Raw genomic sequence first — 23134 nt, 5'->3', positions numbered from 1 at the left:
TAATAGGTGCTTACCTGGTCATTTTGCAAGTTTTCAAATATAAGAGAGTCAAGAGTTTGGTCTTGAAAAAGATGGAGATATAGTTTACCCATCGAAATGCGTAGACGCCTATCTAACTACACAATCCGTAAATACGGGAGACAGTTAATGAGTACAAATGAGTTCAAACGCTAAAGTACCAGGTTCTACGTCCCATGTACTGTTACCACGGATGTGTAATTCTTTTAATGACATATTGTATTTTTCTGTGTCAGTGACTCTCGTTTTTTATGGTTTTTATTGTTTGAAAACATTTTTATTACTGATATTAGTGTTTGGTTTCTATCCAGGATTACTGCCAATGAATGTTGTGAAAAATTATGTTCACTGAAAAAAAAATTCACTGTATCTTGAACAACTAATAAATTAATCTGTAAAGATAGATTTTTTTATATTCATTCTGTATTGTCTATTTTCTGATTATATGTATTTCACTCTTCCTTAGTATGGACGAATGAGTGTGACGATAGGGACTGTCTGGGTTTTGTTGTAATGTGTGGAGTAACCATTGTTCGTATAAATTTTACCCTGTCCAAAGGATACTCCTCTTATTCATTGTATAGTGCCCTACTCCTTTGGCTTAGAAGGGGCCCCTCTTTCCTTTGAAAAGCATGAATACTAAGGCCCTGATTTAGAGTTTGACCGATGGAGTAGTTTCCACCAGGATGACGGAGGATATTAAGTCTGCCATCCAGATGGTATTCGGTCCGTAAGATTTTGAAATGGCCGCCTGGTAGTTTCATACCTAGATGTAGGAATCACTATTGTTTTTTTATTTCACTCACCTCAAGGAAAATCCTGGTGGTGAGGGACAGAAAAAAAAAACTTCACACTGTTAGCTCTAAAGAGAGCGGTCTGTGTGATGGCTTTACTCAGACGGCCCCTACTCTGTCAGGACGTCAGAGTAAGTTTTCCATCGAGTACCCAAGAGGGTCTTCATCGATGGAAAGCTTATGTTCTGCTCATCTCTAAATGAGGTGGGTGGACCGAGAGTTTGGTGCACAGGGTACCCTGTCGACAGTGTAAGCGGTCCACCAAAGTATAAATCAGTCCCAATTGCTAAAATGGAGAGGGACAAACTATATATTATTCGTGTTTCCACTGGTAGGTAGTTACAAAAAACATCACCTTCGAGCCAAGAGTTCTTGCTCTTGCCATGAACCTAGTTAATTAGAAGCTATGTTACGCAGGCCTACTACATTTGTATGTGTTTGAAGATAAGTGTATCTTGAGTGGCCCCACGCTCTGTAGTGATTAGCTAATAAAAACATTCTTTGCCTTTGCTAAACGTCTGTTTGCCTATCAGTGCATTGTTTTCTCAGGTGGCTTGCCAACAGCACAAAACGTTACCATGACTTAAATGACTTTGACTGCTTAGCTTCATCTAGCTGCTCTGCCCTGCCCCCACTTGTGCTTCCCCCTGCAAGCGGTACTAAAGCCCAAGTGACTCTCACTGAAGGTTTTACAAACATGCCCAATTCTTATTGTTTTGGCAAAGGCAGCAAAAATACCAAACAGCTTATCATGGGAGGATGAAGTGGGAGCCTTGAGGATGCCTGTGCGAATGTATACTCCCTGATGATCGCATATAGTGTTCTTACGATAAAACTGGAGCTTTATCGTAAGGCAAAATGTCACATACAGAACCGTTTTGGCAAGTATTCAATGAGAAATAGCTAAGATTGATCTTTGCAAAGCAAGGGGGGCACAATTAGCCTCCTCAGCTAAATAGAACTGCCTCTGCTTTTGGTGGAAAGCGTAATTGTATACGGAGGTGGACAGACCCAAAACGTATCCTCCATTATTATGACGATCCTCTCTTTTGCATACTGTTACGGTGCTGTTTTACTTGAGTCTGCCAAAGAAGGACAGTTCAAAAATCCAACAAACACATAACCCTACTTTTTTGTGGGTCATGTTTAGCATTAAACACCAATATTACATTACACCTGCATTGAAAGCTCTATTTTGAATTCTAATTAAATTGAAGGTGCAATTGAAGATTTTGTGCATTGTCCGCAAGGCACTCACTCCACAGCTCTGCTCTTGCCGGTCTGTCTCAAGAGTTCCAGCAGTGCCGTCTACCAACTAGGAAACTGAGATTGGGCTGGAATTGATTGACTATTCACTCATACAATGCAACTCAGCCTCCTACGGCCAAGTTCCCACCCACTGCAAGAAACTTCTAGCGCATTCAAGTTTTGCATTCAACTTATTTCGAATTTTGCAGGCCTTGGCCTAACACAAGGATCTGCTATCCTCCAGAACACTTCCCACTAAAAATTAACATTATTCTTGCTTCTCCCTTCGCATAATTCACGTGCCTAAGGTTTGCCGCTTCCCCTACAATTCTTCAGGGCTTCATGATTTCAGGTGTGGTTCCCCCTCTCAAGGTTTTATTGGGTAATGTAATTGACAAAGTGCTTGCCATCATATGCCAGAATTCTTCCAATTTATATTAAAAGTATTTTTCAAGTATTCCAAACTGCATTCCATAATATTTGGGCACTGCTGATGATGTGGGATGATATGGTGAGCAAAATGCTGCTGAAATCTGCCACATTTTGCTAAGTATGCCAAGCCTCTCGAGCACTCACTGATGGTGAAAAAGGCCAATGGGCCATTCATGGTGTCTCAGCAGTTACTCACGGTGATTGTTGTTTGAGTTACTTTTTAGACTCAGGTTTTTCATTCTACAGATTAAGAACAGTCTTTGTTGCCCATCAGATTACAGATGCTCCCATGTTGTGTGCGTCAGTTTGCAAAGTACTCATTGGTATCACAATTCGCTATGCGTGTATCCACTGTGCTCAGTTAAGCAATGCACTGTTGACTTTGCCGCAACTACTTTGCTTTTAAATATAAAGCACTTGATTCTCAATGACGTTTCTTTAACATTATGTATGTTCATACTTATGTTTTCCTTATAACACATTATGTTGAATGCTTAAATATCTCTATGAATCCTAGATATCCCACAGAACGTTTCTTATTAAGTCCTGCCCGCCCTACTTGTAGTTCCAAATTGTATTCAAAATAGACCTCTACCACATTCAGTAAATAGGACAGTCGCCATATGTAACTTAAAACATCCATTATGGCAATAACTAGGAGTTCTGCCAAAGAGTTTCAATTTTTATTCCAAACTCAATTATGCTTGACATGGATTTCGAAATGGAATAACTATTAATAAAATGCAAAAAATCAACAGTATATATAACATACCCACAGTGTGGTAACACATGCTGATCATTAACTCACTATGTATATCAATATTTGTTTGTCAAGCGTCCTTGCTACAAAGTGCAACCAGTGTAGGTTCATCATACATGAGGCATTTCTTCAGCAGGCCTTTCTTGCCATGGATCTACTAATCTCTGGTCGTTCTCTGCCCTCAATGCATGACTTTGGATATGGATGCGTTTAGTCTTCATTGCCGCTTCCCTGACTGCCAGTCCTGCTTTTACAAAATGTCACTTCTCCACTCATCGACAAGTATCCCTTGCATTCCATCATCTCTTCAGTGTGTTTGCAGTGCATTGAAGAACATAACCCGATGCTTGACTCTTCTGGAAACTCATTTGTTACTTTATGTTCCTCAAATTGGACTAAATTCATTTTTAGCAAGCAGCGAGTCAGCTATGAAATAACGTTCCTGCCAAAGCTGTGAAATAAACCACTATGTACTAAATGATATATTCAGAAATCCCGTCTCACTCTAAAGCTACGAAAGTGAAATTTCACAAGCTCACTGTGCTATTGCTAATTAGTGTTCAGGTGTGATACATTAATCATTCAGGCTTAACCACGGCCTATATTCGTTTCTACTCTACTCTTGAACTCCCAAGCCAGCCCATTGAGTGAAGAGGAGGGAAGGGGTGCAGAAGTGCATGCCTTTTGAAATGGTTTGCATCATCTGCAGATTTAAATGTGTTCAATGGCGTTTGCAGCCTTCTGCAAAGCCCTGTGTGTAAAGACTAACAGCTCCTTCCCTACAAGAGCAGATCAGTTTTTCATTCCTTCATGACCAGTAAAATGAAAACCCCTTAATTAGGTCATTGAGATCCCTGCCATGTGCTGCTCGGTGGAACAACGAAACTAACAAACCAAGATAATAAAAAGTCTGGAGCTGAAGTGCTGGTAGGTTGTGAATCCATTTTCCAGAGGGTTAATGGGCCACAGGGTGTATGTGTTTTTTATGTAGTGCTTGCTTTGGCCATGTTTAGGTCTGACTTGACACTGCCGGTGTCTACAAGGCATTTTGTTACCAAGTCTTTAAAATATAGAGTGGACTTTGACTCCTCATAGAGAAGTGTTACTCTCATCTCAAGCTGTTGGCTATTCATTTTATTAGTCTGCCTTCCAAGAAGTGCTTCCAGTAGAATGCATGAGGGAGTTTTATATCAAAAAAGTACACACAGTCATCAGACTGATTGTCACATTCAGTTCTTTATCTCCTAAATGCATTCTTGTACAGAAGGGAAATATTTGCTGTTTTTCCCAGCATTGGAAAATCCAGTACGTCAGGATTTCACACTGTATATGTGCATGCAACACATGTAAAACATCATTTGACAATGCCTGTGTTTACAGTCGTTGGCACAATAAAGCCAGACCTCTTCACTTTACGAATGGTTGTTGCTGTCCTGTAGCAATGGAAATAAACAACTGGAAGGCAGTCATTTTTACTTTGCAGGGTAAAATGCTGAGTCTGCTCTAAAGATGTTCAAACTTGTGACCTGTTCATTTCCCCCAATTCTGATGAGCAGCTACTTAACTTCCTCACACATTTTATCAGGAGAGCTGAACTTTGGCAGTCACCAGCTCTCTCTCTCCAAGCTAGGGACATAGAAGGAAACAGTCATGACCTGAACTGCAGCTCACGCTTCGCATTGCCTCTCTCCTTTGAACTATACTACTATACAATATGTTAAGGAATTACTCAAAGACTAAGCAAGGGGAAGAATTATCACGCACCGAGAATGCAAGGAGAAACAAGTATAACTTGTGGTTGAACACAAGTTTGAAGTGTGAACATCCATCATTATTTAAAGCAAAGATGGTTTGGAAAGTAAGACCGTTAATACATTTGAAGACTTTATAATATGATTAAATAACCTAAGAGGAGAAGACCAGTGTTGAAAAGCTTGGGCGAAGAAAAATATTTTAGACAACAAAAAGTTTGAAAAGGAGGCCGGCAGAGGACCTTTGAATAATCTAAAGGCGGTGAAGAAAAAGTAAAAAGGTAGGGCAACAAAGGTGAAGTATGGTAAGCACACAGAAGATCTGATGTAAAAACATGGAAGAAATAATGACAACACTGTGCTTTAATTAGCAAGTTGATAGCTGTAGACTGAGGACATCTGAAAACAAATAAGACGCAGGGTAAATCAATGACAGGCTTTGGGGTAGCGGCAAAAGTAGTGACTGAGGAAGAGCAAACTTAATAGCAGTGCCTGCAGTGGGAATGCAGTGTGTAGAGTCAAATGGATAGAAATTATCTAGTTACCTTTCCCAGCACTATTTGGTGATATGTCCGTTGCATCTGCCTCTTTCTGGATCCGTCCTTTGCTCTTACTGAAATAGATGCTTCCAGTGCCTGCTTAAATTAGTTTAAATGCCTACAATTTTTCCAGATGGCATCTATTTTGTTATCAATCTTATTCACATTGTCTCAAAAAGCTCTTGAAACTGTCTCTTTATTTTTTTTATAAACTGCCTTGCCTCCACATTGCTGTCATTTACCGGTCTGTAGTTATCTGTAATCTCACTATTTTCTCACATAAATACTGAACGCTTGTAATTGTTCAGCTATTAAGCTTGTGCCCAATTACTTAATACTAACCATTGTTTCCTCTTGTCTGTTAAGCCTGATTATCTGGCCTCTTATTTTACTTTATTTGGCATACCCGGAAATGTTTTTGTTTCCATGGTTCATGTAGTTTTAAAGTTTTAGTCTTTCTGTCTTTGAATTCTTTTTATTCTATACCATTCTACATATATTTAACAGCCAGTTTGCTACCTAATCATAGCTTCAAAATTCTAATTGTTTTGTATCCTGTTCCCCAATCACCAAAAAGATCCACTTTTATTTAATTGATTAAAAAAACTTAAATCTAAATCGGACGAAGCGTGGCTGCCTAACCTGTGGGGATCCTCGTTGCTGCCCTGCTCTGACTGCACTCCCAGCGCTGCTCCTGTGTGCCTTCCGCTGTGGGTCTCCCCTGCCGCCGCCGTCACTCCGTCTTGCGGCCGTTAGCAGGGGGAGACTACAGCTCCCAGGAGTCTCTGCGCCTGCTGACGCTGCCCACTCGCCCGGAGGCGCACAAAAGGTCGCGTCTCCCTCCGCGTCGCGGGACGCACGCGGGCGGCGCCGGGCTAAGCCCGGGCAAAGGGCGGGCCCTCTGTAGCCCTCAGGAGCCGAAGGAGGCCGAGGCTGGGCCCACCCCCTTGACTTTGGATTGTACTGTTCTTGTTTGGCTGTTACTAGTAGCGGACTATTTTTAGCTTAGTGTTCTTTTATATTATTTCACTGACGTGTCCTAGTATTGGTGACTGCGGCTGCTCGGGGTTGGGTTACTAGTCTCACCATCATAGCTAATTACTCTAACAAGGGTACCCTTGACAGTTATTTACTGAAAGTTAATCCAGGGTCAGATCAAGAAGCCACTCTTACGGAACTAAGGGCGAGGCGTCGTAACTCTATAGAGCATATTAAAAACATGTCTTTAATTTCATCCTCTCCTTATGAAGCAACTCCTTCAGATAAGAGGGCCCCTTCCCACCAAGAAACTTTACATTTCCCGGATAATAACGATTTCCTAATATCCCCTGGCAACCCAATCACGGTTGATTTATCTAAAGACCCGCCTTTAACTATTTTATCTTCTCCCATCGATGTAATTAGTGAACCAGTTGCACCGATTGATACACTATCGCAAGCCACGGAGCCTTTATCCCAAAAAGTCATCTCCCCTAGGACATCTAAATCATCAGACTCGTTGCCCAGGAAAAGGAGGAAGATAGACTCTGCTCCACATAAAAGTAAAAATAAATCCAGCTATAACTCTACACTGGCTTATACTGATACAGGCCCTACTCCCTGTACTGACAGTATATCTCTTCCTGGTACCTCTGTATCCTGTTCTGTAAATGACATCACTATCGCGGAATTAATGGGTAACATAGATACATTATTTAAATCTCTTATGCTACCCATTGTCGACAGTTTAAAAACTATCGAAAAAAGGCTGGAGAATGTGGAATCTCTAATGGGTGGCAAATGGGACTCATTTGTGAGTTCTGTAAAGCCAACAATGGCGTTCTCTACTGTCTCAGCTTCTGCTGTACCACCTCCCACTCTACCATCATCACATGAGACAGTTTCTCAAGCTGATTGTAGTACAAATAATGCAACCAATAACCATGCTAGAAGAACTACCATTCCTAAGTCAATTCATTTAAACAAGGACAGAGATTGCCGGGGGGGAAATATCTCATTACAAGGGGGTTCAATGCCTGTTAGTAAAAGTTGCAACTTGATTCCCATGGCTAAGACACGAGGGCCTGTTTCTATCGACCTTCCACCGGAAGCTGTCCCTCTTGTAGTGGTGCTTGCGGGTGTCCCCACTCTAAAGGACGATGCCACAGAAGGATATCCACAATTAAAAAACAAGGTTATCCACTGGCTAGGACAAAACCGCCCTCTCCCTTCGTACATCAATGGGGAAATCTTACATGTTAGGCGTCTACCTTGGTTGGGTAACACACCAAAAAATATAAATGGGGACATTATCTTAATCAATTTTAGGGACTCCAGAGCTGTTAGCCACATCCTAAATTGGTATACAAATCATAGGAGGTCTTCCATCACTACTTGGGAATTAACCTATTTTTTCCCTAGATCCAGGCCAGGCTCCACAACCAACTTTGGGGCTCCACTTTGTATACAACCTAACTTTCCGATCCGGTCGAGTAATCGATATGAGGTGTTAGTTAACCTTGAAGATGTAGATTGACTCAACAACAACAAGGCAATGATGGTGAGTCTTGATGAGCCATCATCTGACCCATTTTTTCTTTGTAATGAGTTAAGAAACCCACTATTGGAAGTAGGTACAGATGTTTGTTCTGATCATCACACTGTTTTTGATCCTCTACCTCTAGTTAATTGCCCGACCAACTTTCAGGGAATTATGGGGAACTTATTCTCTTGGAATATTGCTGGGTTGACCTCCAAATTGGAATCTATGGAGTGGACATGTTTTGTCAACAAATTCGACCTATGCATATTCCAGGAGACTTGGACATGTGAACCCTGTTTTGCTCAGGGTTATCTGAATTATTCTGTGCCCGCTTCAAAGGGCCCTAGGGGTAGACCCATGGGAGGCCTAACAATATGGGTTCGCCAGTGTTTAAAGATAGTTATTAAAGTTGTTGATACCAAAAATCATGACATCCAACTAATTTGATTGGATTTAGACAAACTGGGTTGCCTGGATATTTACAACGTTTATGTCCGGAGTAATAGGGGCGGGAGGTCCGAGCTTTTAGTTGCCTTGGATAGTCTTCTCGACATCCATTCCCAGAACAACAATATCGTCATTGCGGGTGATTTTAACAGAACATTTGAACCCCTAATTAACGAAGATGACTTATTTGGTGATGAGGAGGATCGACAATGGGGCATTCCTAAACTAGAGCTCCCTCCGGTTGTGCGTTGGACCGCCAATGTTATTGGTCTAAACACTCTATGTTATGAAAAGGGTTTAAGAGCCCTAAATGGTAGGACTAGTGGTGACAGGAATGGGACAAGTACATTCGATAATGGCCGACATAACAATCGAATTGATTACGTGTTATGTAGTCTAAAATTATGGCCTTTGATTTGTGATATGGAGGTTGTAGAAAGGATCGAGAGTGATCACAACCCCCTGTGCACAACTCACAAATGGTGGTCCCACACTACCCCGCCTTCAGGCTCTCCTGTGAATGCCCTCCCCCGGATTATTCCCTCAAATGATATGCGGAGATTAAAGTGGGAAAACGTAGTAATCAACCACCAGGCTATTGCTAACATCAAGGATCAGGTTGATATAGCAATAACAGCTATTGAGCAGTTCAACTCACTTGGCACTGGCTTAGATAAGGTCGAGGAATTACATAACTCCCTTTTTTGTGCAATCAAAAAGTATTTCCTCAAACCTGTGAAAATCAAAGGCAACAGAGCCTTTAAGCCTGCTAAGTGGTATAATGAACAGTGCAGGGTTACACGATTAGCTCTGAGTAAAGCTATTAAGGGGGGGCAATCTGCTATAATCCAAGCCGCCAGAAAGAACTATAAAACTAGTATATCCAAGGCTAAAAAAGCTTGGGACGAACACCACTGGTCCGAGTTAAAGGCAGCTAGTGATAGCAGGGATTCTCGGTTATTCGGGCACATTGTCAGGTGGGGAAAATCGGGTTTTCCCGAGTCCCCACATAACAATGTCCCTGAAGAAGAATGGATAAAATTCTTCAAAAATCAGTACGCTGCACCAAACAATGATAACTTGGCCCAGGAAATTAGTGTAGATCTTCCCAAAGCAAACCCCTTTGGAATAGTTGAAATTATGCTGGCCCTTAATACGGTCGCTTGTGAACGTGCCCCTGGTCTTGATGGAGTGCCAGCTGATCTATTTGTAAATGATAAAGAGCGCTGGTGTCAGTATATTCACCTTCTTATTAATGCTATTGCTCTAGGTGCAGCAGTACCAAAATCTTGGCAGGGTGCAGTAATCATTCCTGTCTTTAAGAAAGGTGATCGATCCCTCCCGGGTAATTATAGGCCAATAAGCCTTATAGATACCATTCAAAAGGTCGTGGGACGTGTGATCGTCAACAGGCTCCTGGATTGGGTAGAAGAGACTAATGCTCTCTCACCATTTCAGGCTGGCTTTCGACGATCCACAAGCACGGTGGATCAGGTTTTCCGTTTTACCTTACTACAATGGAAGACGGTTGTGCTGGATAAAGGAAGCCTGTATGCGGCCTTTGTCGATCTACGGGCCGCTTTTGACCTTGTCCCCCGATCTAAGTTATGGTCGGTTCTCAAGAAGCAGGGTCTTCCTAGCGACCTATTATCTTTAATAATGAGGCTACACGAATCTACTTATGCTAGAATTCAGTGGGGGGGGGATTAGGTTCGGTAACCTCGGACTTCCCTGTTGAGAGGGGAGTCCGACAAGGATGTTCGATGGCTCCCGTCCTTTTTACCTTATATATGAATGACGTTGTTGCTCGCATGACTTCTGCACAAGTGGACGCCCCCTTTTTAGCTGGGACTAAAATCCCTATTTTAATGTTTGCAGACGACACGCTCATCCTATCTAAAACTCCAAGTGGATTGCAGTCTGCCTTGTCTATCTTTGACCATTTCTGTGGGGAATATGGCCTAGAGGTCAATACTGCCAAAACAAAGCTTATGACTTTTAACCCCCACCGTAGCTTCAAATCCAAAATCATTTTAAATGACCGTCCGCTAGAAGTAGTTAATACCTTTACATATTTGGGCATGCATATATCTAGCGAGAAGAGTTGGCGGTATCATATTGATATCGCTACACTGAGACACAGGCAACCGGCCGGTGCTATTTGCATAGAGCACAGAAAATCACTGACCAAACCTGTAAAACCTGCCCTACAGGTTTACGAAGCAAAAGCTCTAGGCTCCGCTCTCTATGGTGCTGAGCGCTGGGGCTTTGAGAAGGTTGCTGCTCTTCAATCCTCAGAGAATAAATTCTTTAGGGCAATAACAGGTGTTCCTAAAAGCACCCCATTGTTGCCCCTCAAATATGACTTGGGTAGAAGAGCAATTTCAGATTTGGTCCAACTTCGTCCGATCCTGTATTGGCGCAGGCTATGGACGACCCCTGTGCTTTCCCATTATGCAGAGGGTTTTCTAGATATAATACGATCCGATGTTTACCACAAAATAGGATGGTTAAAATCGCTTAGGACATCCCTCTTTGAGCTCGGCTTGTGCACACTCTGGGACGATCCGGGGAGAGCCATTTTCCCATCTAAAAGCACTCTAAAGATTACTTACTGGGAGATGGTTGCTCGCCGGCATTGGAGTAACTCCAGTGCTGGCTCTATGACCGGAGAGTTCCTAGTGGCCAAGATGTACCCCTGTTTAGAACCATATTGGGACATCATAACAAGGCCCAGAGAAAGGAAGCTCCTTTTTCAATTGAGATCAGGTGCACTTCCCCTCAAATTTTTGTCCTCAAAGTGGGAAGAGGGATCCTGTGATAGATGTCCTGCCTGTGGTATTAGTAAAGAAACCATCGGTCATTTTCTATTTGCTTGTAAGTTTTACGCGGCCCCGCGGCGTATCTGGCTGTCCCCAATGTGTAAAAACCTGGGAACAGCCAGTGGTACCGCGGCCCTGCGTATTATATGTACTAGCACTTTGCCCTGGATTTCAGTAGCCACTGCAAAATACTTAGGCTGGGCGTGGTTGATCAGACAGAGACTGCTAGTCATTTGACTATTCTCTTGTTTTGGCAGAGACTGCTAGTCTTTCGACTATTCTCTGCCATGTCATTTTCTTCTGCATTTAAATCTTCCATATCATGGTTTATAATCTATTTTTCTCTAATCATTTTACCCTTTCTTAAAAAAACCACTTACCGCCAATAGTACAGTATGTTTTTATAGGGTATCATCAAGTCAGTAATTTGTAGAAGTACGCTTTGTATCTGTTGTCCTGATTGCTATTTAATCGTATTTTAATCTATTGTATGTAACTGTTATTGTAATTGTATTCTGCTTTTATGAATGAAATTCGAATAAAGCATACTTTGACTTGACTTGACTTGAAAAACTTCTGGTTCATTAGTGTACACTTTTTTTTAATGTCTTCCTGAATCACCACCACTCATGTAAATTATATCTTTTTCCCCTTACATTTAACAAAATTCTTTGCTAAATTAATGTTTGTAAAGAAGGTGTACATTGGTAATAACTGTTTTCTAAAGAATATAGTCTTCACCGATGTATAGGCAGGCGTGTGTTGCTTTTAAGATATATAATAAGCTTTGCATACTTCCTTTACCTTGTTTTCCATCATTAATTGTTTGCTCTGTTTTGAAGGCTTTGTGAGGAAGGCGAAGAACAAGCTTCTGAAGCGAGAAGGAGAGGAAAGAACGGATTCTGGAAGCCAGGAGCGCTATGAGTTCTACAGCTATGGGGGGGTTGATCCTTACATGTGGGATCCACAGGAAATAGGTAAGAACACTGAACTGAGATAATTGGAATATTTGCCAAGAAATCTGTGCTTAGTGTCAAGCCTGCGTCCTGGTAAATTTGAGAAGGTCGTTGCTAGCGAACAAACGTGAAACTGTTTCAATTTGTGGCTGTTGTTTTCTTGTACGTTGTGAGATGACTGAAAATATTATTCGCATGTAATTCTAGTTCTCCGTCATGGGAATCTCTTCACTAAATTCATGAACACTGAATAGCTGTGCCCTTTTGTAGGTTAAGAATAAAAGGATTTTTTCACACATACTTAATTACATGCAATTGTTTTTAATCTGTATAATGTTTTTTAAAGGAAGTTATTTACTCCCCTCCACCCCCCAGACTATTGCAAATGTGGCAGGAGCCCTTGATCAACCCTATGCTGAAAATGAAGGGTAACATGGTTTTACTACAAGAAAACTGCACTATGTATTTAAGCCTCCATGCTGGCTTCCTCTCCAATATGACCCAGTTGTGGCACTTGACCATCGGTTTATTTTGGATCTCGGAAGTATTAGGATCTTATCTGAACAGACCACTTAAATCTACGTTTTTGGTTACCAGGGAAGCCCTTGGAAGCCTGCGGCTTACCCAACGAGGAACAGAACTTACCCATGGCGCCAGCCACTTCCTGGACACTATTTTCACCCCCTTTGTTAACATCAGAGTCAACAAGCTTACACCAGTCTCCGAGAGAGACCAACCCCTCGTAAAGTTCAGCATCCCCATCCTAGTTGATCACACACGCATCGCCATAAGACCAGGCTGCATAAAGTGGAACGCATCACTGACTAGGACTAGAACACCGCTCTCAACATCCACCGACCTGAACACAACAACAACCTTCCCAAAGTTGTCAAGAATTTCAACAATTGGATCACCTCCTGCTTCCTGACCCCGTCAAACACAGCAATACAAGAAGATCTAAAACCCAGGCCAGTTGGTACATGGAGGAACTCTGACTGATGAAACGCTACTGCAAACTTCTGGAGCACAAATGTAAAATGAGCCAGGACAATACAGACAGGAGCACATTCAAATCCACCCTGAAACACTACCACCAAATGATCCCTACAAGCAAACGTACCACCCTGGCAGACAGCAACTATGCCTCCGCCAACAGAAGCAAATAAATGTTTGCCATTGTGAAGGATTTCCCCTCACCAGTGGCTGCCTCAAACTTGATCTCCTCTTCTCAGAACCTCTGCAACTGGTTCTTTTAATTCATCAGCAATAACATCACTACCATTTACAGCAACTGCATCCTGCAGATGGACCCGACAGACCTCGTCAAATGTTTCCCAATCCTTTCCATGCTAACCACATGGCTCATCATCACCCCAGAGGTTACCGCCACCACCAGAAAGTCCTATCACTCGGGCCCCCTCGGACCGCTGCCCCCACCATCTCTACTCCGGAAAACTGCTACCTATCAGTGCCATGCTCACACCCATTCTGAATGCCTCCACGTCTTCTGCAACCTTCCCAGACATTTGGAAACACACAACTGTCCTACCGTTTCTGGAGAAACCCTTTGCAGACACCTTCAGTGCCGACTACAGACCGATCTCCCTTCTACCATTCCTGGCCTTAAATCATCAACAGACTCCTCACGAAATACCTCAATGACCACCAACTGTTCAATACCACTCAACATGGTTTCAGATCCAACCACAGTACAGAAACTGCTCTCATCGCCACCATGGATGACATTGGCATGACTCTGGACAGAGGTGACATTGTGACTTTCATCCTCTTGGACCTCTCCGCAGCATTTGATACTGTCGCCGACCACATCTTTATCCAATGCCTACATAGCATCGGAAACCAAGGACATGCCATCCTTTGGACCTGCTTCTTCCTGACCGGAAGGACACAGTTGGTCAGCCTGGCATCGTACAGTTTGGACTCCCGTGACCTCGGCGGAGTTCTTCAAGGATCCTCCCTTAGCCCAGCCTTCTCCATCGCATACCTGATGCCTCAAGCCAGCATCATCCAATCTCACAAAATCAGTGTCCTCTCCTAGGCTGATAACATGCAACTCATTCTCTCCCTCACGGACAAGACACTCAGTACCCGGTTCAAGTTCAGTTCCTGCGTGACTGAAATCGCCCATTGGATGAAGACAAACTGCCTAAAACCGAACAACAGTATGGGAATGGTCCCAGTACACAATTATTCAACATAGAAACAACTTAAAGAAATAAATGAAAATATAGAACAAGCACATCTTATATTTAGTTCTCTTATGCTTAGAGCCTACGTGCCCACTACCTTCATGATCTTTCCCCACCGTGGGATAATTTATGGTGCCCTACCCAGCTCAATCAACAGCGATTCTTCACTGAGATAGCATTTGAAGCATGGCTATGCACTATATAGAGATTGTACCTTACTTCTCCCATACACCCTTTTACCTTCACTTCAATCACTAACACCCCTTCCCTTTTCTTTTGGGGCACGTATTTATACAGGTGTCTTGATCCTTTTGTTTGTTCATTGTGATTAAATAACATTGAACTGTCTAAATATAAGATGCGTTTGTTCTATATTTTCCTTTATTTCTTGATGTTGTTTCTATGTTGAATAATTGTGTACTGGGACAATTCCCATACTGTACTGTTGCATACCCAGGTCCCAGTGACACTAATTGGGTTTACCCTTCTTGTAACGTAAAGCCGAACAATAACAAGACCCAAATCGTGATCTTCGGGAAGAGCATTTCACTGTGGGACTCTACCTGGTGGCCAACAGAGTTAGGACCAACACCCATGCCAAGAACCTCAGGGTTGTCATCGACCGCAAACATGATACGATCACACAAGTTAACGCCGTAATCTCCTCACGTTTGCATAACCAGGAAAGGCTGAGGAAGATTTATAACTGACTCCCAATCAGCACTCGAAAAACTGTCATGAAAAACCTAATCAGAAGCAAGCTGGACTTGCGGGATCATCCGCTATGTCGGGATCAAGAAAAAACTTGCCAGAAGGCTACAGACCATTCCGAACTCGGCAGCCAGAATCACTCTCAACCTCCCACTTCACACTAACATCACAGAACTGAAAGAACTCCACTGGCTCCTCATACACAGACAAGCACAATTCAAACTCCGCACCCACACTTTCAAGGCATTATATAACACAGGCCCAGCATACCCCAACAATTGCATCTGCTTTCACAAACCTTCTAGACACCTCTGCTTGTCTGTTCTCCTTCTTGCACACATCTGAAAAAATGATCTGGTGAATGAGCCTTCTCCTACATTGCTCCTAAAGCATGGGATGACCTGTCACTTCACATAAGAGACTCCTCCTCACTTCTTGAATTTTTCAAGAAACCGAAGACCTGGCTTTTCGAGTAATCTCCTAGGCCTAGCTTTGGATGGACTCGCACCTACTCAGCACCAGGATACCTTACTGGGTGTTAGTGTGGTTTATATTTCTGCATAACATAACAATAAGGAAAGTGGGTGAGTTCATAAATTACTTGAAAATAGCTATGATCGAGAACTAGGATTACAAGTAATTAACTTTTTTCCTCCATTATGTGATTGTGCTTGGTATGGCTGTTAATGGACTACTCAGATATAAATACAAGGTAGCAACCAGTCAATATCTACAGCCTTGCAAGTATATGGACAAACAAAAACCTGTTACTGCTGCAGCTCATGGCTCTTGGCTTTGGCGATGTGCTGGAAAAGCGAAGATCCAGGTTGTAGAGAATACTTTTTGAGATCTTAACTTTGGTTGGGGCCAGGACTTCGCTGGAAGTTCTCTTTGGAATTGGGTTTAAAACGTATTTCAGTGTTCTGGCACCAGAATGGTACTGGATGTGAGGCTAAATGGTAACCAGCTAGCTAGTGGTTATATACAATCCATGTGGGAGGTGGTAACATACACTAGAATAGCTGAAATCCATTCGCTCTCACATGTTAAAAGTATGCTTATCACAATTGGTAACTGCAAATCAAGGGCTATTCCCATCCTACTTAGACCCGCAATGAAAATCCTGAAAGAAGAAGATTTATGGGCAATGAAACTGAAAATAGTGAGTCCTACCCTACTTGCCTTGTTTAGTCTACAGTGACTACATTGGTTGCAAGCACAATCTGGATCAGAGATGTTTTAAGGCATTGGCAAAGTGGGAAGTTGCCCAGGGCCCACATCTTCCAAGTCCCACCTGGAAAAATGGAACTTTCTACCTATTTCACTTCTGTGTATTTTTGTATCTTAACCTTTAATGTGTAATTTGATAATGTTACGCAGCATAGGGGTTGAATTAGATAAATGTGTAATAAAATTCAAAGTTGTTCCAAACAGGGGCCACCAAAATATTTCTTGCCTAAGGCCCCTAAAATCCTTAAGAGGATGGTGATCTGGTTTGGATTTAACCTGAGACATGCCACACTTTAGATCTCCAATTTTGTCTTGGTACAATCTATAAATGGTGGCACATGCACACCAGTTTGTAAAGTGAATGTAAAATTGAAAGTTGATCAGATTCTTACAATTCTGCGTGCAGATCGGGTATCGCTCACTGATCCACGAGCGTCTCGGTCAATATGTCGTGAAAGCGTCCCCCCAGGGAAGACGTCCCCTCAGTGCACAGCAATATATCCAAAGAAGTGGAGAAATGCCATTCAAATCACTTTAAGCATATAGGTTGCGTAGATTGAATTTATTTTCCTTTATAAATTCTTTCTTGTTTTTTTTTTTTTTTTTTTTTTATGAACAAATTCCATGTTAATTCCAAGTGGAATAAATAGTTTCATTTGGTGACACCTTTTGGATCCCAATTTATCGGTCCTAATGCATTTCGGGCTCGAGGGGGCCTTCATCAGGGGGATATTCAATATCAGTGTAAATGAAGCAGGAAAATAGCTGGGTTACCACCACAATCTAAACGTGTTCTCTAATGAGTATAACAAAAATAACATTGATATTGGAACATTCCTTGGCAGGTAACTCTTATCTGAAACGTGATGTGATGGCCATGTAAAAATGTGCACATTAAACTATGAAAAAATGGTATAAGTTCTTCGAAAAGAGTGCAAGTGGTTTCTGAATCAAAATAATGATGTCCAAGAGTGACAGAATAAGATTAAGTTAAAAACAACATCCGTTCATGCTAAACGAAGTCATAGTTAGAAGTGCTCCTATGTAGTCGACTGAAAATACTGAGTCTCAGTCAGTGGCAACAGTTCTAAACACGGTGGTGCAACTCCTTGTTTAGTGCTCCTATGTAGTCGACTGAAAATACTGACTCTCAGTCAGTGGCAACAGTTTTAAACACGGTGGTGCAACTCCTTGTTTAAGAACACCATGCACTAACATCAAGTGACTGAATTCAAACTGCCGTACTGACAGTAGAGAAAATTATTATTGTGTGGAGGTAATTATCGTATATTCATTTGAAGTCTACATGAGAACACTCCGTAGTGCTGAGACTCATGTGCGGTCAGGGTGAAGACATGCAATACATTAAACAATAAACCATTCGGTGTGCTGTGTGAAAGAACGCTCACTTTCTGATAAACAGTGTAGATTTTTATTCACCAAGGTTGGTCCCAGAGGCAGGTTCAACTGCCGGGCGACGACAGTTTAAAAAGTCTCGGAGTGGTCGTGACTAAAAAGTGAAAACGGACTCCCAGTGTAACCAGAGGTTGGAATACGGCGACTGAAACCCTATATTTGAGTGGAGATTAGTAGTATAAAACCCAAAAGGCAATGATGAGAGCAAAGTGTTTAAGGGTCAAAAGGTTTAAAAGATTAGAAAAGAAAAAGGATGAATACGACGTACAAGATAAAAAGCAAAATAAAGTAAGGTAAAAGAAGATAGTACAAGTGCCACCATATTAGAATGGTGAAAATGTGAAAAAAAGGTGATTGACCAAGATGTAACCGATGTTTCAAAGAGAAAAAACTCCAAAAAGATGTGAAGTAAGTATTCTATACCAGTTTAGTCCATACCTAGAAAGTCAATGTGGGTAGCCTAAAGGATAATAGTTAATGATTACAAAAATCAACTGTATTCAATTCGGTCATTTAGTCCATTCATTTGCAGGATATCCAGTAGTTTAATCCAGTGAATTTCTCTCTGTAAGAGAGACTTGGTAATGTTCATACCCTCTCGGGGTGCTATGGATTCCAAAACCAAGAAGCACAATTGGCTGACATTATGATTACACGACTGGAAGTGCATGGCTACACACGATTTTTGGTTGAATGTACGTATATTGATTTTATGTTTATTTATCCTCACTTTATTTTTTTGTTCAGTCTTGCCTATAGCTACATGGGCATTTCAGCATGTATATGACGTTCATACTGTCACATGTTGCTGTGGTGTGTAGTTTGATGGTGTGGCCTCTTTGTGGGTGTGTGATAGAGTTGCCTAAGATGACATTATTGCAATTGTAGCACGGTATTCTTCCTTTCTCTTGTTGTTCCACAGTTTTTGGTTTTGTGGTGGATATTATTCCTTTAAGGTTTTTACTTCTTTCATATGGAAACAACGGCTGCTGATTGAATATGCCTTTGAAATCTGGTTCGGTTTGTATCATTGACCAGTATTTCAAAATACGTTTTTTGAACGCTGCACTCGAGGTAGAAAATGTTGATACTAAGACCATGCGATCTCCTTTGTTGGGTTTGGTCACAGACTTTAAAAGGTGATCACGGTATATTAGTGACACACATTGTTCAGCTTCCTTTAATACATCAGAAGGATATTCTTTGTCCTCAAATCTTTTTAGCATGGCTTGCATGTTACTAGAGTTTGTCCGGATCTGATGCTATATCCAAAGAAGTGGAGTAATGCCATTCAAATCACTTTAAACATATAGGTTGCGTGATTGAATTTATTTTCCTTCATAAATTCTTTCTTGATTTTTTTTTTTATGAACAAAATCCATATAAATTCCAAATGGAACAAATATTTTTGTTTTGTGACAACTTTTGGATCCCAATTTATCGGTCCCAATGCATTTCGGGCTCGAGGGGTCCTTCATCAGGGGATATTCAATATCTGTGTAAATGAAGCACAGAAATAGCTGGGTTGCCACCACAATCTAAACGTGGTCTCTAATGAGTATAACAAAAATAACATCCATATTGGAAAATTCCTTTGAAGGTAACTTTATCTAAAACGTAAAGTGATGGCCATGTAAAAATGCGCAGAAAGCTACAGACTACAATAACTTATTGCATTTTAATAGTTTCCACCAAACATCATTGAAACAGCATTTACCCTTCTCTCAGTTACTTTGCATCAAAAGAATAGTATCAGATCTGGACAAACTATCTAGTAACATGCAAGGCATGCTAAAAAGATTTGAGGACAGAGAATATCCGTCTGATGTATTAAAGAAAGCTGAACAACGTGTGCCACTAATATCCCGTGATCGACTTTCAACGTCTGTGACCAAAGCTCAACATTTTCTACCTCGAGTGCAGCGTTCAAAAAACTTATTTTGAAATACTGGCCAATGATACCAGCCGAACCAGATTTCAAAGACATATTCAATCATCAGCTGTTGTTTGCATATGAAAGAAGTAAAAACCTTAAAGAAATCATATCCACCGCAAAACTAAAACTGTGGAACAACAACCGAAGGGAACAACACAGTGCTACAATTGCAGTAGCTGCAATAATGTCATCTTATCTCTATCACACACCCACGAAGAGGTCACACCATCAAACTACACACCACAGCAACGTGTGACAGTATGAATGCCATATACATGTTGGAATGCACATGTGGCTTAGCCTTTATAGGCAAGACCAAACAAAAACTTAAAGTGAGGATGTATGAGCATAAAGCAATATACGTACATTCAACCAAAAATCGTGTGTGGCCATGCACTTCCAGTCGTGCAATCATAATGTCAGCCAATTGTGTTTCTTGGTTTTGGAATGCATAGCACCCCGAGAGGGTATGAACATTATCAAGTCTCTCATACAGAGAGAAATTCACTGGATTAGACTACTGGATACTCTGCATCCAAATAGACAAAATGACCGAATAGAATGCAGTTGTTTTTTGTAACCATTAACTATTATCCTTTTGGCTACCTGCATTGACTTTCTAGGTATGGACTGAACTGGTATAGAATACTTAGTTATTAATCTTTTTGGAGTTTTTTCTGTTTGAAACATGGTTTACATCTTGGCCTATCACCTATTTTCACCATTCTAATATGGTGGCACTTGTACTATCTTGTTTTACCTTACTTTATTTTGCTTTTTATCTTGTACGTCGTATACATCCTTTTTCTTTTTTATTTTCTAACCTTTTAAACCCTTTGACCCTTAATCATTTCGCTCTCATCATTGACCTTTGGGTTTTATACTACTAATCTCCACTCAAATATGGTGTTTCGGTCGCCGTATTCCAACCTCAAGTTACACCGGGAGTCCGGTTTCACTTTTTAGTTACAACCACTCTGAGACTTTTTAAACTGTCATCGCCCGGTCAGTTGAACCTACCTCTTGGACCGACCTTGGTGAATTTAAATCTTCACCGTTTATCGGAAGGTGAGCGTTATTTCACACAGCACGCTGACCGGTTTATTGTTTAATGTATTGCATGTTTTCGCGCTGACCGCACCTGGTTCACAGCACTACAGAGTATTCTCACGTAGACTTCAAATGAATATACGATAATTACCTCCACACAATAATAATTTTTTCTACCATCAGCAGGGCAGTTTGAATTCAGTCACTCGACGTTTTAGTGCATGTTGTTCTAAGTTGCTTCACCGCGTTTAAAACTGTTGCCACTGACTGAGAGTCAGTATTTTCAGTCGACAACATGGGAGTACCTTTAACCACGACTTCGTTCAGCATGAACAGATGTTGTTTTTACCTTTATCTTATTCTGTCACTCTTGAACATCCTTATTTTGATTCAGTAACCGCTTCCACTCTTTTCGATGAACAACTCCCCTCTTTTTTTCATAGTTTAACGTGCACATTTTTACATGGCTATCGCTTCATGTTTTAGATAGTTACCTGCAAAGGAATTTTCCAATATCGATGTTATTTTTGTTACTCATTAGAGACCACGTTTAGATTGTGGTGGTAACCCAGCAATTTTCGTGCTTCATTTACACTGATATTGAATATCCCCCTGATGAAGGGCCCCCTTGAGCCTGAAATGCATTGGGACCGATAAATTGGGATCCAAAAGGTGTCACCAAATGAAAATATTTGTTCCACTTGGAAGTAATATGGATTTTGTTCATAATAAATCAAGAAAGAATTTATGAAAGAAAATAAATTTGCAACCTATATGTTTAAAGTGATTTGAATGGAAATACTCCACTTCTTTTGAATATATTGCTGTGCACTGAGGGTCTGGGTACAATCCCACTAATGACTCTACAGCCAAATGAGACAAGCCTTTACACAGCTATAGCCTCTTTGACTGCAGGTTTGGGGTATAGGTATAATTAGTCACTTTATGCTGTTTTGTAATACAAGCACGTAAAACAGGCTGCATACCCTATTTATATTCTGCCATGTAATAAACAAGGCTGACTCACTTGCATTTTGGTATAAATCCGTTGATCCTTTGATTTACAAAACAGTAGCTACTTATCTATGGGCTGCATGGTGTACCAGGAGAGCGGCTGTACAGAGGTCTGTGGATTATATCATCTTGTTGCTGGCTAGTTCTCTATGTGCTGAGAGGAAAAAGATTTTCCATTGTGTTAACATTAAGGCTATATATTTATTATAACACATTTATACATGATGTAAAGATCTGGGTTTTATCTGCTATATTATTTTATTAATTGATCATGTAATCGTGTAAAGTCTTTGCTATTATTGTACTTGGGTATGTTGGCATTTTCATTGTTATGTCATAAGCTGAAAACAGCAACGTTCTATGGTTCTTTACATCTTTGCTATCCATGATTACCGGACTGAATAGTAAACTTAGTCCTGTGACGTGGGAAACAATCTATCAAGCGGGTGGGCAAAGACTTCATTAAAAGATAAAGTCTGCTACCCAAACAAATTTTGTACAGAAGCATAGCCCACTTAGGTTCCTGTTCTGGAGCAGCAGTACCTTGCAGTAGTGAAAAATAGCCTCTGTACCAGACTAACAAATGGCAGCTTTTCTAAAACGTCTCATAGTAGCTACTTTTCACCACGTTACAGTAATCTGTAGACATTCCTCAAATATATTTCTTTGCCTTTTGTGACAATGTATTGTACAGCACACAATCCACTGTTCTGTGTACTGCTTGCAGTTCACGATACCTGAATGTATTGAGTCATAAATGACTTAATATCAGTTGTTTTGTTTACATATTACCCCGTTTCACATCAAAGCTGTGAAGAGATATATATGTTGTAGAGGGAGATTTCGAAAAGAAGATGGGAGGCGATGTGCTATTATTTGCATGCAGATCAGAACGTATTTTAGAGAGGATGGTCAGGCGTCATTTAAAGAAGCCTTGTTCTTACGGAATATTGTACAAGGCATGTTCAAACACAGGGCCTAGCTTTTGTGAACCTTGCATGCAGACATAATTGCCATAAGGGAAGCAACTTTCTAGGCTAGATCCTGGAAACTGGAGCTTTTTGTTTGTTATCATAAGGCATGCTGTTAAGCTATGGCAGAACAATGAGCATTTCCACTGGGAGGAAGGTAGGCAGAGAAAATACCTTTCCAAGATATGCCAATAGTCCGTGTCGCCATCTTTATCCTGCTGGAGTGCCCCATGGATGTTGTCTAACAGTCTTCACTCGTGAGCTAATGTTGACAGCGGTGCCACGTTTGGGTAGTGTGTGAGGCATTG

The 23134-nt window shown here is 41.2% G+C and overlaps 1 protein-coding gene across 1 annotated transcript in view; it reads left to right on the top strand.

Annotated features, from left to right (window-relative positions):
- The window catches only part of RBSN (rabenosyn, RAB effector), a 189437-nt gene that overhangs the window by 42761 nt on the left and 123542 nt on the right, over positions 1–23134 (top strand). Inside the window, exon 5 of the mRNA XM_085624454.1 lies at positions 12175–12309. Coding sequence (XP_085480580.1) covers positions 12175–12309 — 135 coding nt within the window. The remainder of the gene's footprint in view (positions 1–12174; positions 12310–23134) is intronic.

This window comes from Triturus cristatus, chromosome 9 (genome assembly GCF_964204655.1).
Source record: "Triturus cristatus chromosome 9, aTriCri1.1, whole genome shotgun sequence".
Taxonomy (NCBI): domain Eukaryota; kingdom Metazoa; phylum Chordata; class Amphibia; order Caudata; family Salamandridae; genus Triturus; species Triturus cristatus.
The sequence above is the reverse complement of the archived record's forward strand: the minus strand, read 5'-3'. Positions and strand labels throughout refer to the sequence as shown.